General features: G+C 43.9%; 2 protein-coding genes and 1 long non-coding RNA gene across 3 annotated transcripts in view; 1 reads left to right on the top strand and 2 right to left on the bottom strand.

Annotated features, from left to right (window-relative positions):
• Adhfe1 (alcohol dehydrogenase iron containing 1) overlaps nt 1-6,978 on the bottom strand; it is a 33,709-nt gene extending 26,731 nt beyond the window's left edge. The window contains exons 1-3 of the mRNA XM_008854762.3: nt 6,881-6,978; nt 2,811-2,848; nt 875-921 (exon numbers count right to left, since the gene is read on the bottom strand). Of these exons, the coding sequence (XP_008852984.1) occupies nt 875-921; nt 2,811-2,848; nt 6,881-6,939 (144 nt within the window). The 5' untranslated portion in view covers nt 6,940-6,978. The remainder of the gene's footprint in view (nt 1-874; nt 922-2,810; nt 2,849-6,880) is intronic.
• Nucleotides 6,979-7,657: 679 nt separating this feature from the next.
• On the bottom strand, nt 7,658-9,771 carry Rrs1 (ribosome biogenesis regulator 1 homolog). The gene has a single exon (XM_008854761.3). It carries the CDS (start codon nt 9,639-9,641, stop codon nt 8,544-8,546), a length of 1,098 nt encoding a protein of 365 aa, XP_008852983.1. The 5' UTR covers nt 9,642-9,771; the 3' UTR covers nt 7,658-8,543.
• A 160-nt stretch (nt 9,772-9,931) lies between these two features.
• On the top strand, nt 9,932-16,609 carry LOC103751367. Its single transcript, XR_608017.3, has 3 exons — nt 9,932-10,175; nt 15,731-15,879; nt 16,271-16,609. It is a non-coding gene; the product is annotated as an uncharacterized LOC103751367 (long non-coding RNA).
• The last annotated feature ends 236 nt before the right edge of the window (nt 16,610-16,845 follow it).

Here is a 16,845-nt window from a genome sequence, read left to right as displayed (position 1 = left end):
GCTCGCTAATTTTAGTTTTTTTCCCTCTGCATACATTTTGCCTTTTCATCTACCCACCCACCTTGCAAGGAGGCGCACCCCCAGCTCCCCCCCCCCCCGCCCCCAGGACTGCCCATTCCAGGCCCTGGGCTGGATTCTGGAAGCACAAGTAACTGCAGAGAAACACAGCCTTCTACTGTTTATAGGTGAAAGGAGAACTTTCACACTGTTGGATATAGGCCACTTTTCAATCAAAGACATGTTCTGTTTGATCCATGTGATGTTCAGATTTTTCTTTCTTAAAAAAAAAAAGATTAGTAACTTTCAAAAGTGAGAACTTAAATAATTGAACATGACCACCTGGATTTTGTTCTCTCTCAAATCTAGCAGCACCAAGACTATTATTTCCAAGTGGCAACAATCATGTGGGCTTAGTGGTAGCTGTACCTTCAGATGGAACCTGGGCTCTCAGAGGGCCCTTAGTGACCTTTCAACTTATGACTGTTAGACTAGGAGGGTCAGAGAGCTGAAAAATAATTATAAGTAATTATGTAATTAGTAAGCAACACTCTTGCTTCAGTGGAGTCCTTTGACCTCTTCTGTTACAACTACAAAATCAGAGACTTGGCATACAGCACATATAATTTGGTGAGTAGAACTGGGAGTCTGTCATATCTTAACAGCTGTATAGACATTTTAAACATTATTCCTGTTCTCCGACTATTTATATTTCATTACCTTTACAAGGGTACTTTGCTGCATAGGACCTGATCAAAAAGGGACTCTGGAACATCAGTTAATAACAGATTTCAAATGAAGCACTAATGCATTAACAAATACTGTAGACATATTTTCAGGTCTTTCATAAAAGAAAGGATGAACTGATGAGATCTACCTCAAAGGCATAATCTGTTGTTTTCCCAGGAGGCGAAAGTCCAGAAGCTAGAAATGCAGAAATTAGCATTAGAACAGCATCTAAAAATAAGGCTACATATTGTTTTTTGATAATAAAATCCAGCAGTGAACATAAGTATGTTCCTTGAAGTCCTACCTAAAAACAATTTTGGGGCAGTTTCATGGTTACACATCAAATTTAAGCCAATATTTACTTATAAAACCAATTTAGTTACAACAAAACTAGCTGTCATATTGGAGCAATAAGGGGCCCTATCGATGAACTTTATTTTTATTTTTTTTTATCTTTTTGAGACAGGGTCTCTCTGTAGCCCCAGCTGTCCTGGAGCTCATTATGTAGATCAGGGTGGCTCTGAACTGAACTTTATCTTTTTAAAAAAGTTATTTATTATCATCTCTCGTGTGTGTGTGTGTGTGTGTATGTGCACACACACTCATGATGAGTGCATGTACCACAGTGTACATGTGGATGTCAGAAGACAACTTTGTAGAGCTGATTCTCTCCTTCCACCTTTAAGTGGATCCAGGGACCCAAATTAGGCTGTCAGGCTTGCATGGTAAGCACCTTTCCTTGTTGAGATATGGCCTTGGCCTCTTTGTTTTTTAATGCTTACTTACAGTCAATCCTGGTCAGTCATAAGATAAATGAAAGTCAACAGAATAACTTTCATCTTTTTTGCTGTTGTTGTTGTTGTTAAAGAATGAGAGACCAGAACTAACTAACAATGTAACATTAGTTCCTTGAGGGCAAAGACAGCTTATCAAAATTCCTCTTTCTCTGATTCCTTTAAGGCTCTAAAGACATTACTACCAATACAGCTGCTGCTCCTGCTACTGTTAGGTAAAACAGTAAGCTGGAACTTAGCTGCTAAGCTTACTAATACTATAGTTAAAAAAAATTATTTTCCTCCAAAAATATAATTGCTGATTCTTTGTTTAAACCAACCAAAGATTGGAACAAACTAGGTGAAAAAAAAATTCTTCCTATGTTCTTAACAGACTTAAAGACTGGATGGTGAGCCAGGAAAACAAAAGGCCTTGGTTATTTACCCTCCTGTCTCCTCTTCACAAGCCTGTCTTGTGGGCCTCTGCTCAGCATCCTACATGGATTGGTCCCTTCTTCCTCACCTCTGTTTATAGCTGACCTTTTCTTGTGAGAGGCAAAATTAGTTTTTGTGTCAATAATTCATGTGACACTCTGGGACATGTTGAAGTTACAGTGAACTCTGTAGACAATGGAGATGTGGATTAAGATGATGGGAATTGAAAACTTTTACCATTATTAGGAAATAGATATCTTTAAAACAGATATGGGCAAGTATTTTTCTTCTAGCATTCACCTTATCCTTTTAGCTTTTCTTTCCAAGAAATTTTTTTTATTTTACATGTATGAATGTTTTGCCTGCATGTATGTATGTGTACCACTTGTGTGTCTGGTGCCTGTCAAAGCCTGAGGAGAGCATTGGATCCTCTGGAACTAGAGGTGGTTGTGAACTCCCATATAGGTGCTGAGAACTAAACTTAGGTCCTTTGTAAGAGCAGCAGGTGCTTTTAACCACTGAGTCATTTCTCCAGGCCCCCTTTTAGCTTTTTGAGACCTCTTTCACCCTAAAAGACTTCTTCCTCTTGATTAGATCTGTTTGATAAACCTAAACATTCTTAAACATCATCAATACACTTTTAGCTTTGGAAAATATTCTATTTAGAATTGAAAGTACTATAAATAGCATCAAATACCTATTTGAGTCAAATACATCATACTTGGAGTTACATATTACCAATTTCATAGTGAAAGGTAGCTGTTTCATCAGCCTGCCTCTCATGTCTTAATTTTTTGCTTTACACTTTACCTAAATGCATGGCACATGACAGCTGTAGAAAGAAAAATTGTAGCTAGTGTAAAAATTCAAAATTACCTTGGGAGTAGGTATGAGAATGAGTTGGGCACTGGCATCTAAGGAAAAGAAAAAGGAAAATATAAACATAAAGTCAAAATGAGAACCTTAAAGTAACTCTCACACAACATTTGAGTCCCAGGGCTAAACCAGTCACTACTGACAGACTGTGTAACAAAAGGCAAAACAAAAACCCAAACCCCAGACCACACAAAAGACAGAAGGTTAACTCCATGTCTTTTCAGTACTACAGGATAATTTTTCATGAGGTTGTTTATTCAAGCTATACCTACTCAATGCCTGCAGGGAGCTGTGAGAAGCACCCATGGAGTCCTTGGTGCCATGATCCTCCAAGTTCTGACAGGATTAGGAGCTTTGACCAGACTGACAGAACTCATGAGCCTCTTCTCACTCAGTCCTCAACCCTGGGGGTGTCCTTGTAATTGCCCCATATCTTCAAGGTGTTATTTCTAACAGGCCCTACACCAGCCCCTTCAGAAGCCCCCAGCCCCACAAGCCTCCTAGGTCAGTCCTTCATGTCCCAACTTCATCCTTTGCTGTAGCCTCTGGCTGTGTGTGCTTGTTCTGTCTCTGGGAACCTCCCAGAGCATGTACATCCAGTACATTCTGCTCCCTGAAGCCTATCACCATAGACTGTCAATGTTCTCTTTTTGGAAACTTCCCTTCCTTCTTTCCCTGTTCTGGTCATCTATTTCTTGGATGGTGTCTCCCTCTGGCTTCAATTTCTTCTATTCTGTTAATGTTTCCCTTTATGGCTCGAAGGACCTTGTCAGAGTGAGGTGTCAGTAAATAGTTGACTGTGTGGCCTCCTCCCATCCACACCCCGCCGAAATTCAAATTTGGAATTAAAACACCCGAGGAGGGAAAAGGTAAAGGAAGGAAAAGGGTGGTTCCTTCAAATGGCTAAGACAGCTAAACTTCCTGAGGGCTGTGAAGTCAAAACATAGAGCAAGGCTGCCACCCAGTGGTCACTTACTTCTTGCTGGGGACATGACAGTAGCAAGCCAGGCCCAGGCACGCCATAGAGCAAGGCTTTACTTTCTAGAACTTACCCTGTAGTAAACCTTCCAAGGATGAGACAAAGGGAAAAAAACCATCCAAACCCAGTTTTGCAATGTGAAGGCTCCTGAGAACACAGGCTGCCTCCTCCCACCCTCTTCTTTCAATTTTTTTTTAAGCTATGAGGCTAATCATTTTTACTCATTAACTGAGCTTTGTGTCTGGTTCCCTCTTGCCTTCTGAGGACATTCAACTATGTGTCCTCGTGCTCCCTTTCCTTTGTCCTTCCTGTCATACTTAGGAATCTCATGCCTGAAAATCTCAGGCTTGCTCACCCTCTGGTTCTCCTGGCTTACATTCGCTGGCCAGTTTCCAGCTCACTCTGAGGTCCCTGAAATCAGGCTGCTGTGTCTTTAAGGACCAATTCCAGCTTTCTGACCGGATCTTCACTTTGTTACGTTTTAGGATCAGAGCCTGATCTCTGGCAGCTCTAACAAACCAGGCTCAGCCATTTGTCCTCAATATGTCAATTAAAGACACAAGTACTAGTGAAAAACAGAGAAAGATTTATCTAATGTGGCCATTTTGGGAAGAGGAACAAAGAGGTCTAGTGACCCCCCACCCCCGCAAGTCCATCTTTCAGGGTTCTGACATGAGATAGAGGTTTATATAAACGTGGGGCTGGAGAGATGGCTCAGACTGGAGTTAGATTCCCCACACCCACATTGGGCATCACATAACTGCCTGTAATTCTAGCTCCAGGGGATCTAACACCCTCTAACACCCTACTGACACTAGGCACACAGGTGGCATTCACTCAGACACACATAATAAAAATAAGTCTCTAATAAAGGGCAAGAGATCTGTATAACTAAGCTGTCCTATCAGTGTATGGTACCATCCATCTCAGACCCATTGCTGTTCTGGCTCCAGTCTCTCTGTCAAGGTGGTCTGACAAGTTGTCAGAACGGTGTGAAATATCTTTTGGGGAGACAAGCTCTCTGGCAACAGGGCCCCAGCCTTTTTTTTTCTTCCAACATAACACTGCTGGGAATTCTAATTCCTCAGGGTCCACTGTCTCGATAGTCTAAAAGTCCACAGAAGGGGCACATCTTTCTTTCTTTATGGTATCTCGCACTCAGGCTAGGATGTTACAGCTTCTCAGACTTTCTATACCCAGCTCTATTTCTCTATACTGTCTCTATCTCCTCTGCTCCTTTCCCACTCTGCCCAGTCCTTACATGTTGAGCTCTGTCTTGGGCTGTCTTCAGCCAGCCTGCCCCTTTCTTCTCAACCTTCAGTCTCATACACACCAAGGCCCAAGATCTTTCTCCACTTTTCTCCCTGTCTTCCCTACGCCCTGCTTCAGATTTTTCCATTTCTTAACTAACTTCTTGTGGCTGCACCTTTGCCATCTCTATGTCCCTAGTGTGGTCAGGGGCATTTTTCCAATGATGTCACTCCCTTCGTTAACATTGCTTCTTCCATGGCAATAAAGTTCAGCTGTAGCCCTGCTGTCTGCTCCAGCCTGGCTCCATCTCTGGGTTTCGGCTTCTGAAAAATTCTTTTTGTTCTTTGCCTTGAATGGGCTGCAATCTCCACCTTTCTCCCTGCTTCACTGCCCCCTCCCTCACCCTTGACTTTGCCCTAGATATTTCCCTTCTTGGAACATGCTTCCCTTCTCTTTTCCACTAGGTGACTTTTGTTCTTTCTGGTTGGTAGCCTTCTGAGACTCAGCTAGGCACCCTTTCTGTGATCCACAGTACTGTGCCTCCTTTCTCCCTGAAACTGCTTCAAAACTTACTCCACCTTTAGTGGAGTAAGACATCTTTAGTTTTTCCTGTCCACTCTCCACTAGTGCCAGAGTGCACTGACCTAATTCCACTCATCTGTACTCCCTTCTCACGAAACAGTTCCAAAATCATGTTCTGGGTGACACTGGTTCCAATGGATATGGGGGTGTATGATTAAAAAAAAAATGTATGACACAAGTTTCGAACAAAAATCTTAAACATAGCTACACACATAGCTACAAGCTATTCCCTTCTTTTCAGGACTTCTCAGAACCCTTTACGTGCTAATGTATATCCTGACTCTCCAGAGGTCAATACAGAAAGTAGTTTTCCAAATCTACTTGACCATAGAATTCTTTTATCACAAGGTTCTCAAGTTGTTAGCGATTCAGGGTGAGAAATACAGCTTTGGTGGCTGTTATTCACAGAACACATTACAATTTTACCATAGGCCTGAGAACAAGACCTGTGAAGCCAGTTTCCAGTACAGCCGTGCCACTCACTTATCTATGAATGAATGATTTTCTTCATGCCTTTATCATGCTAGAGGATAATACAGTGAGTCAGTGCTGTCCTAAGGATTGTTCCATGTGAAGTGCTGGACAGGGCCTGGCCCCCTCAACCCCCATCTGTCAGCTGTTTCCATATTCAGGCCTCAGTCCTCACCACAGCCTAGGAGGCAGCCCAAACTCTTACCTCTGGGCTCTGGAACTGCAACTTCCCCTTTCTGGTGTCCCTCTTCCCTCCGCTAAATTCCCTCTCCTGTTTTCTGAGGCTGACCCATGCACTTAGCTTTTCTGAAGAGGGAGACTGGTGTGTCCAAACACTCAGGCTCCCTGAGCGTGTTAGGGAGGGAAACCCCCTAGTGTGTCTTCCTGTCTACATCTCATCTGCTGCAACCTGCAACAGGCAACCATGCCCAACTTGCCTGTGCTCCAGTTTTTCATTGCTGTATTCCCTGAAGAGCAGTTTTGGACATGTATGTATGTTCAGTACATATGTGCTCCTTGTTAATTTGTCTTGGCCATAGTGCCAAGTTCTACACTGCCTGCCACACCGTGTGGGATGAAGCCAAGTTCTCGGGCCTATTCCTTCATGATAGGATTAAAACCTGCCACAGGGCACCTTCCTACCATGCTTGTCAGACCTTGGTGCACAGCCCAAGTGCACACTGTGGTGTAAGCTTCCCTAAATTCTGCAAGCACCCGACCACCGCATAGCCCGGTTGTGAATGCAGGAGCTCCAAGCACCGTGGATTCTCAGCCCGCCTGTACTCACGTTGCGCTCTGCAGGTGCCTCAGCAAGTGCAGGATCCTGGCGCGGGCTGCAGTGGCCATGGCTGTAGCAGTTCTCTTGGACTTCCGGGTGCTCCACCCCCGCTGCGGGCCAATCCTGGACACCCGCTTCCTCCCGCCCAGCAGGATAGGAACATCAGCCCACTTGCTCCGCTCACTAAAATGGTCTGGATCCCATAGAGATCTGCCTGCCTCTGCCTCCAAAGTGCTGGGATTAAAGGCTTGCACTCTGAATTCCTAAAACACTAGTTTGGCTTCTAGATTTCTTTTTAAATAAAGCCAGTGCTGTGTCCCACTGAAAAATCAAAGGAAAACCCCTAAACAAAGGAACAAAAGCAAACAAAGCTCGCCTCGGTAGCAATTTAATGCTGTTAACAGCTTTGCTTTCAATAAAGTTGCTCAGGATGCCATTAGCCTCCAGGGTGCTTAAAATGCATCAGGATTCCACTATAAACTGGGAGAGCTCTGCAGTGCATCTGCCATGGTCCATCTAAAAGTTCACTAAAGATGTGGAGTCCAATGTTAATCAGAAAATTATCCAAAGCCATTAACAAATGTGCATTCTCAGCAATCTACTATGAAACCAGTTGATCTTTCCTTGTAATTTCTAAAAGTAACCTTATAAAAAAGAGAGCAGCCTAAAGAACCAACTCCAATTTCAAATCAACTGTCAGATCAAAAAGAACAGGGTGGCTATTTAGCTTGATAGCAGTGAAAAAGCCCCTCTCTCAGTTCTGGAGTTGCTGTAACTTTCAGGAGATAGCCATTTACGAAAAGTTTATTAAGATAAAAAATAAGAATACAGCTGTCGAAGAAAAAGACCCAGGGCAGCAGCAATAGACAAATCTCAACAGGGTGCGGGAACTTCCACTGACAATTCCTGGGCTACAGAGTGATCGCAAAACACGGAAACCAACTAGTTCTAAACAAAAAGACATATTTTCTGGATTAACAAGATTAAGTACCATTATTCAGTGTAATCCTAATTTATCATTTAAAGCAACGTGTAGTGTCGAAAACCATGGACTTTTCAACAAACACTAGGTACATCATGTTTTTAATATTACATTTAGTACCAAAAGAACTTCTTTAAATTTCTCTAATAAATGTAGCCTTCCTGTAACCATTGTAACTACTTTGCTTTTTCAAAAGTATACAAAACTAATGTGTACTGACTCATGTACAATTTCTACCAACAGTGAAAGTTTTTAAAAGCAACACTAGATACTGGTATACTTTTATTAAATAACCTTTACAATACTTGTAAATCACAGGTAGATGTAATATCCCCTCTCCTCTACTTTGATAAATATACAGCTTGTTATAAAAATAATACGGAAATGTTTGAAACATGCCTTAGAAATATAGCAATCTTTTAACCAAAATCCAAAGGTAAAATGAAAAAAGGCGGCTGTCAACTCATTCCCGATTCTGACCAAATTATTTCTCTAATTCTTTTGTTCTCAAAATATACAATCTCCAGCCAAAGTCTCGGTGATGGGAAAAAGATTTGTAGTCCAACACTTACTCTCTTGAGGGGAGGGCAAGCCTGTCCCCCCTTCAAGCTCAAGTTCAGTGCAGGCAGCGGCCACCTCCGGCACAACTTAACACTCGGTACCGGCCGAACGGGTCCAGTGCTCTCAGTTTTACTTCCTCTTCTTCCCTCCCTGCGGATGCACGCCTTTCTTCTTGCCACCCAAGCCAGGCGGCCTGGAGTGCGTCTTGCCTCCCAAGCCTCCCTTCCTTTTCCCTCCCTGGCTGGGCGGGCCGCCTTTCCTCTTGCTCGCAGGACCCTGCCGGGCCCCCTTTCTTTTGCCCTTCTGGCTCATTTTCCTCCGCTTAGCGGCCTCCTCCTGGTCCTCCTCCCTCATCTGCTTGTTGGTGGCCCTCGTCACGTCCAGTTGAGGCTTTTTGCTGTTCATGGCTCTAAGTAGTTCCAACTGGTTCTTTTTCTCGGCTGCAAAGTCCCCGAAAAGGGGCTGAAACTTCCTCTTCTTGCCGGAGCCCCGGGGCGCCTTCTCCTTGGGCAGGCGCTCCTGGAAGCGGCCCACCGAGGCGGTGGAGACCCTGGCTACCTGCATGGCGCGGCCCAACTCCTCCTTACTCTGGTGTCCCGTGGGGTGCAGGCCGGCCGCGCTAGGCACCTGCATTTTGTGCGCGCGGGCCAGGTTCCGCAGCCGGTTCAGCTCGTTCTTGGCCACGCGCTCCTTCTTGGCCTGAATCCGCTTGGCGAACTGGTCTTCCATGGGGTCGGCGTTCCCCGGCACCTCGATCAGCCATTCCTTGGTGTCATCCCGGGCGCGCTGGTAGCCCCAGCGGCGCCGCCACTGGCCGCTCACCTCGTCCCACACCAGGTTGGTCTTTTTCTTGGGGCGGATGCCCTTCAGGCGCGCGAACTGCTGCCAGCGGGTGAGCGGCCGCGGCCGGGGCAGCGGCTTCTCGCGCGGCAGGCGCGTGGCGGGCTCCGGCAGCCGCGCCACCACCGCCTCCTCCACGCGCTCGGTCGGCAGCTGCCACAGCTGGTTGATGAGCAGCTGCGTGTTGTCCCGTGCAAGGGCTCGAAGCTCGGAGTCCGGCGTGGGCCCCGCCTGGCGCAGTGCCGTCGCGGGGTTCCGGTCCGAAGCCAGGAGGTTGCCCAGGTCGAACTCCAGCTCCAGCTCCTTGTGCACCGTGATACGCCGCAGCTTCTCTGCCTCGTCCTGCTCCGCCTTGGCCAGCAGGTCCTCCACGCTCTGGCCCTCCATAACTCCCGCTGCGGCTCCGCAGCCGCACTTCGAGGCAGCCACAGACAGCACCTCCGCTGGAGAAGCACCCAGAGAACCGGTGGCCACGTGCGGACGTCCGGACTCTCAATCCGGAAGGGGAGGGGTCACCTCCGGGGCTCCCGGAACTGCTCACAATTGGGCGACCGAAGCAATGCTGGCAGAGGGCGGCATTGGAAAGCTGATGAAGCGGTTTGGAGGCGGGACCTCCGGCTCGCACCCGGATGTAGGCGGGGCTCAGGAGCCCAGACTGCAAGCGTCAAGTTTTGGTTTGGACTACGTTTCCCAGGGTGCTGCGGGCAGGGGCGGTCGCCGCGGGCTTCTCAAGCTCCTGGGGCCACAGATGCTGTGGATTCCAGATCCAGTGCGTGCTGCAGGTTCAGGTGTGATCTATTGTAAAGAAGCTTGGCCAATTAGCTCTTCCTGGGGCGAGACAGAGCATTTCGCCAGAGTCATAGTCTCTTTGCCCTAGGTGTGAGCGGATACAGATCCCACAGATACAATGTATATTTGAAGGTAGGCCAGAAGACTTGGTCTGCTTTGTGAATTAGTGTGACTGACCGTTCTTGCTGAGCTCAGTGGTGCAAGTTTACAGGGATCCTAGAGAGCTGAGGACCCTCATCCTTTTCAAGTAGAAGAGCGCTGAATTCACCAGTTAGATGGCCCGGGTAAAATTCAGGCTGTCCCACTGTTTGACCTTGGGCTATTTGTTTAGGCCTGGAAAGTCATGTGAGATGGAGATTCTAATAGCACTTCCTATCCAGTACTGTTTTAAAGATTAATGTGTTAATATATTCTAAGGGAGGCTTAGATTCGGTGAAAGCTAGATAGCAATTTTATTTAATAATCATGGTGGCTTGAGAGACCTAAGGAAGTGTGACAGTCTAACTCAGTTTATCATTTACTCAGTTTACCATTTACTTAAACAAGCTGTTTTACCTAAGTCTAATTCATAAGTTGATCAATATGAAACCTTAGTTCCTGGAATGTAGGAAGAATGCAATAAATTATCTGTTACTGTTTACTATTTCCACTGATGAAAAAGGCAGACTTAGGAGGAGAATTGACTTACTAAGTTTAGACAACTAGGAAAAGTAAGTGCAGTAGGTTATTTTGACTCTGGTGCTAGAATGCACATGTTTTCTTTGCCAATAAGAGGAAATTCTTTGTGTGTGTGTGTGTGTGTGTGTGTGTGTGTGTGTGTGTGTGTGTGTGTGTTGTCAGGTCTTCCTCAATCCACTCTGCACCTTTTGGAGACAGGGTGTCACTGGGCCTGTATTTCATCTATTTCTCCAGCCTGGTTGGAAGAGCTCCAGGGGTTCTTCTGTCTCTGCCTCCCCTCTTGCCCGTCAGCACTGAGGAAATGGGCATATTTTATGTGGGTGCTGGGGTATGAATTCAGGTTCTCATGCTTTTGTGCAGGTCCTTAACTGACTTATCAAACTACCCAACCTCCTCAACCAAATTCCTGACACTCAGCAGCATAGCATCTTTCATTCCATATGTAATTGAGGATAACCTACTTTTTTTTTTTTTTTTTTTTTGAGACAGGGTCTCTTTGTAGCCCCAGCTGGCCTGGAACTTACAGACCACTTGTAGACCAGGCTGGCCTCAGTCTCTCAGAGATCTCTGCCTCCCGAGTGCTGGGATGAAAGGTGTGAGCCACTGTATCTGGGAAGAACCTACATTTTAATATGATCTCGGATGAGTAGGATACATTGCTGATTGTATGGTTTGCAAGGCTGTAGTGAAGAGGCGATTATGCTGGAGAATTGAGCAATAATATAACACAATAGAAGACAGGAAATAGTTAAGGTTCAGCATTGTTCTAGATTCCACTTTCTTCCTCTTTTTGAAGTTCTAGGATTTGCTGTGTATGGGTTTGCTGTTGTTTTGGTCCTGAGTCTTTGTCTTAACACTCAGCATCAAGTCTTTAACATCAGACTTCCTATGGAGCCAAGGTTAAGTCAAAGGATGCACTAGCTAACTGCCTTGAAGATTAAAACCTTTGAACTTTGCCTAGAAGAGAGCTAAAGGTATTGATTCTACTGCTTTGGGCTTGGGTTTGCTTCTTATTCATTACTCAGCAAATGGTTAGTTGAATGACTACTATGTGTCAGATAGTACATTTGAAGATAATTGGTACTTTGTGAAGCACTGAGGAAGAAAGATAAGAGAAATTTATTGTATAGTGTGATTAAACATTGAGCTTTTATTATTATTTTTCTGTAGTTCTGAGGATCAAACTAAGGGCCTTAAGCTTGCTAGGAAGATGTCCTACAACTGAGCTACTATTCCAGCACAGCATGATTGAACTTAAAAAAAATTATTATTTTTATTTTATGCGTGTTCTCGTTACTTTCAATTGCTGTTACAAAACACTCTGACCAGTACCAACTTGGGGAGGAAAGGGTTTATTCAGCTTACATTTCCCAGGTCACAATTCATTAAGGAGCCCAAGGTAGGAACTCAAGGAAGGAACCTGGAGGCAGGAGCTGAAGCACAGGCCATGGAGGAACGCTGCTTACTGGCTTGCTCCCCTGGCCCATGTTCAGCCTGCTTTCTTATACAATACAGAATAACCTGACCAGGGGTGGTACTGCCCACAGTGGGCTGGGCTTTCCCATATCACTCAACAATCAATAAAATGCCTCACAGACAGAATCACAGGCCAGTCCAACGAAGGCAGTTCCCCAACTGAGGCTCCTTCTATCCAGGTGTGTCAAGTTGACAACTAAAGCCATCCAACATAATGTATATAAAAGTACCCCCAAAGTGCAATGCCCATAGAGGTCATAAGAGGGCATCGGATGCCTGGGACTGGAGTTGCAGATGGTCTGCCATTCAGGTGGAACTGAACCTGGATCCTCTGCATGAGCAGTTAGTGCTCTTAACCACTGAGCTATTTCTACAGACCCTGATTGAAAATCCCTGTTTTTAATTGAAGGTGCAGCTATGTATGATTCAGCTCCTTTGCCAGTCTTCTGAATTAAAGGAAAAAAGAGCAGGGATTTTTAGTTCTTTCTCAAAGGATGAAATGTTATTTTGTCTGGATTGTGCAGGTAGCTCTTAATTGGATTATGGTTGTTTTATATTTAATGTTTCTCTCTCTTCTCCCCCCCTCTCTTTCTCTCTCTCTCTCTGTCTTTGTCTTTCTCTTATGAGACATAGTCTCATATAGACTTGCTGTATAGCCAAGGATAGCCTTGGAATAGATCCTCCTGCCCCTACTTCCCAAGTACTGAGATTATAGGCATGAACCGCCAGACCCAGCTCTTAGAAGTACATCTTTATTACCTTCCTTTTCAGAGCATTAGACCCAAATCTCCAACTATGTGCAGAACTTTTTCTCTGTACTCTAAGCTCAGTATGTCTGAAAATATACAACACATAATCTTCCCTTGAATTTGCTGCTTCTTCCATCATCCATCCCTCATTTCGTTTTCTGTTAAACAAATATTGATAGATTGCCTCTGATGCCCAAGGAACTGTGCCATTGAGAGTTCAATAGTTAGTGAACAGTCTCAGTTGATGTTATCAGTATTCTAGTCTCTTTACTTGGACTTAAAATGATGACTTCACCTTTGACTTTTCCCATCTCCAGTATAATCAGTATAAAAGCCATGTTAGGTTTGTCTCTGTATATTGTTCCCTTTCCACCCCATGACCTTACCAGTGTTCTCATATCCTGGATCTCTTCTGATTCTCCTTCCACTGTTTAAGCTGCACTGATTTCTAGCTGGTTTGGACCAGCAAAACATAGTGACAGAAGATCAAAAGATGTGAAGGAGTGGGGTCAGGGAATATGCCCCTCATCCTCTGTAGATGGTCATCAAAAGGCCTCTGTAGTAATTGAAAGCACAGTCTCCATCCAGTAGCCGTTTTCTAACTCCAGTAGTGCCCTTGGTTCCATCAGATCATTGTAATCATTGTTCTTTGTTGGGTTCCTGTGCCCAGTTGAAGATCTGAGAGCTTAGCTTCTGCTCCTCTAGCCACCTCTGCCTCCATGCCTCCTTACCATGATGGATGTTTGCCCCTTGGAATTCTAAGCTCAAATAAGCTCTTCCTTCTATAAGTTGTTTTAGTCAGTGTTTGTATCACAGCAACAGAAAAGTAATAAAAAGCTTCCAGGTCAGCACCCTCTTGATTTCTCCATGTTTTATGACTCAAGTCTGTGTTGTCTTCAGCAGTAGGATCTTACCATTAAGTTCTGGAGGGTAACCAAGAGCAATGACAATGCCTGTGTGTGAATCTTTGGGATCCTACTGGCCAATAACTCAATGAGAGTTAACCTGAGAAGAAACGTGATGTTTGACTTTCTAGATCTGGGTTACCTACTTAGGATGATTGCTTCTTGTCCATTCACCTACCTGCAAATTTCATTTTTAATTTATTTACATTTTTATGTATATGAGTGTATTGTTTGTATGTGTGTAAGTACACCCATGTCATGCAATGCCCATGGAAGTCAGAAGAATGGTTGTTAGTATTCAGGGCTGCCAGCTGCAGGCTACCCCCGCCCCCAGCCCCAGAGCAGCCAATGGGATATTGGCAAAGCCTATCCTGGCTGACTTAGGGTTGAGGCACAGGCAGTTAGGCCCCCAGAGAGCAGCTAATGGGAAAAGCCCGTCTTAGCTGACCTGGGGCTCAGCCTGTACACGTCAGTCTCTGATAATCAGTCTCCAGGTACATGTCTTTCTCTTAGTAGTTCTGCTCGGGAGCTGCTTATACAATTACCTATGATAAATGAAACTCTTCCTAGGCAAATGCCTTTGTCTTAGAAGTTCTGCTTGGCTACTGCTGATGCAAATCCATGTGATTAACGAAACTGATTATTGAAACTGCAGGGTTCAAAGGAACTTGTGGTTTTGTGCTATATTTCTATAATAATTTTTTTCCTGCTTTGAGGCAAGGTATAAAAACATTGTTATCCTGCAATAAAGTGCCTACATGGTCATCAGCCTGCAGGTCCTGATCCCAGCTGTTTCTGTGCCTGTGTCTTTTTTCCTTAATCTCCTACCACTCAGGTTTTAGGATCCCCCACAGCTGGCCTGCTGCACATGTGGGTGTTAGGAATCTAACTCGGGTCCTCTGCAAGAGCAACCAGTGCTCTTAACCACTGAGCCATCTCGCCAGCTCCAATATCATTTTTTTTAATCATTGAACAGTATTGCTTTGTGTAAATGTTCCACATTTTTCTTATCCATTTATCTGTTGATGGACATCTGGGTTGTTTCCATTTCTTGGCTGTTGTGAATAGAGTAGCAGTGAACATGGATGAGCAGGTATCTCTGTATAGGATGTAGAGTCCTTTGGGTATATGCCCAAGAATGATATAGACCCCTCCCCACTTGTATGCATATCTGTAAACATTATAAGGTAGGGTCCATGCGGAAGAGGAAACATGAAAGTTTTGCCTTTCAGAGTCTGGGTCAATGAGCTTAATATAATACAATGGAATTTTATTCAGCTAAGGATTGTCTCGTGTGTATTCTGACGCAACTTGGATGTTTTATTCCTCTTAACCATTTCTGGGCTAAAGTTAGTGATTAAAGAATTCAAAGTAAAAAAAAAAAAGAAATGAAAAAAATATAGCTATAAAATTTTGTATAATTACTGTAGAAACAGAGTATTTACCAAATATTGCACTTTTGTCTGTGTGAAACTTTGGATTTTAACATAGTAAAAATGTTTTAAATGTTTTTAAAGAGTAGATTTATCTAAGACCCACCAATTGAGCCCTTAGTCACTTTCCTTTAAGGAAAGCAATATTGTTGCCAGAGTCTTCAATTTATCTTTGAAATCATATGAATGATTATATGAATATATATTAATCCTGACAAAAGAGTTCAGTTAATCAAATATTTCTTTTAAATTTTTCATGCAAGCAACATTAAGAATATATGGGCTTATAATTATACCTAATAAACATTAATTTTTGGCTCCTGTGAACAATGGATTGTTTCTAAAGATTAACCCATTAAAAAAAGCCACAAAGTGAAAACAATGGATAGAAAAATGAAAACTATGACCATATGGTTTTAAAATTCAGTAGATTTTTCTTTTCCTAGGTATCTTTGCTTGCCAAAAGAAGATAGCAAGGAAAAGAACAGCTTAGTGGCAAGTAGGTGTCACTGTATCCTTTAGCATCTGAGAGCCACTGCAGCCTCACCAGCCCTGAGCCCTTGGGTGATGCAGAAGATCCAGTGACTTGGAGCAGGTGTGCTTTCCCTCAAGGCCCAAATAGGACTGATGGGCATGTACAAATAATGACCCTGGCATTGCCTGGAATTTATTTCTTTGTCTCATTATCTAAGATATGAATTTTTAGGTGGGGAAGCTGACTTATGGAATAGTCTTGGCTTCCTTCCTCTGGGATTTCAATGGGAACACAGTTTAGGTCCCAATCTTTAGCTTATTTTGGAATATAAAAGCTTTTGACTAGGCTTTTACAACTCATCTCTCTGATCTTTTCCTCTTGTTAAAGCCCTGTATTTTTTTTTAGGTGTCTTATAAAGTGCTTTCTTTTTTGGCTGCCTTCTTCCTATGCCATAATATAAACGTTTCTTTCACTTAGAAAACTCATTTTTTTTTTTTTTTTTTTGGCCAAGGGAATGTGTTTCTGACATGGAAAGGAAGGACCCAAGAAACTTCCCTTCAGACTGTTTTCTGTGAGCAGCTTCTTTGCCTGTATTCTCGAAGTTACTGGCCTGGGGAAATGACTCTGTGGGTGAAGGTGCTGGCTGACCAGCCTAATGATCTGAGTTTGATCCCTGGAAGCCACATGGTAAAAGAAGAGAACTGACTCCCACAAGTTGTCCTCTGACTACATGTGTAGTCCCCAAATGAATAAATGTTTAAAATTGTTAAAAAAACAAGTCTGCTACTGTGTAAAATACTCATTCATGGCACTCTAGTTTGAAAATTGTCTCCTTTGTGCTGGCTCTCATATAAAGAAGCCACACACTTTTCTCACACCTGCTTTATTTATTTATTTAAAAATTGTGTGTGCGTGTGTGTGTGTGTGTGTGTGTGCGAGTGTGTGGCTATGTGCATGCAAGTGCAGGTGCCTATAGAGGCCAAAGGTGTCAGATACCCCCAGAACTGGAGTTATAAATGTTGTGAGCCCCACCCCTTGTGGGTGCTGGGAATTGAACTCGGGTCCTCTGCAAGAGTAGTACATGCT

This window comes from Nannospalax galili, unplaced genomic scaffold, assembly GCF_000622305.1.
Source record: "Nannospalax galili isolate Female #2095 unplaced genomic scaffold, S.galili_v1.0 scaffold247, whole genome shotgun sequence".
NCBI classification, from domain to species: Eukaryota; Metazoa; Chordata; class Mammalia; order Rodentia; family Spalacidae; genus Nannospalax; species Nannospalax galili.
This window is presented reverse-complemented; position numbering and strand designations above follow the sequence as displayed.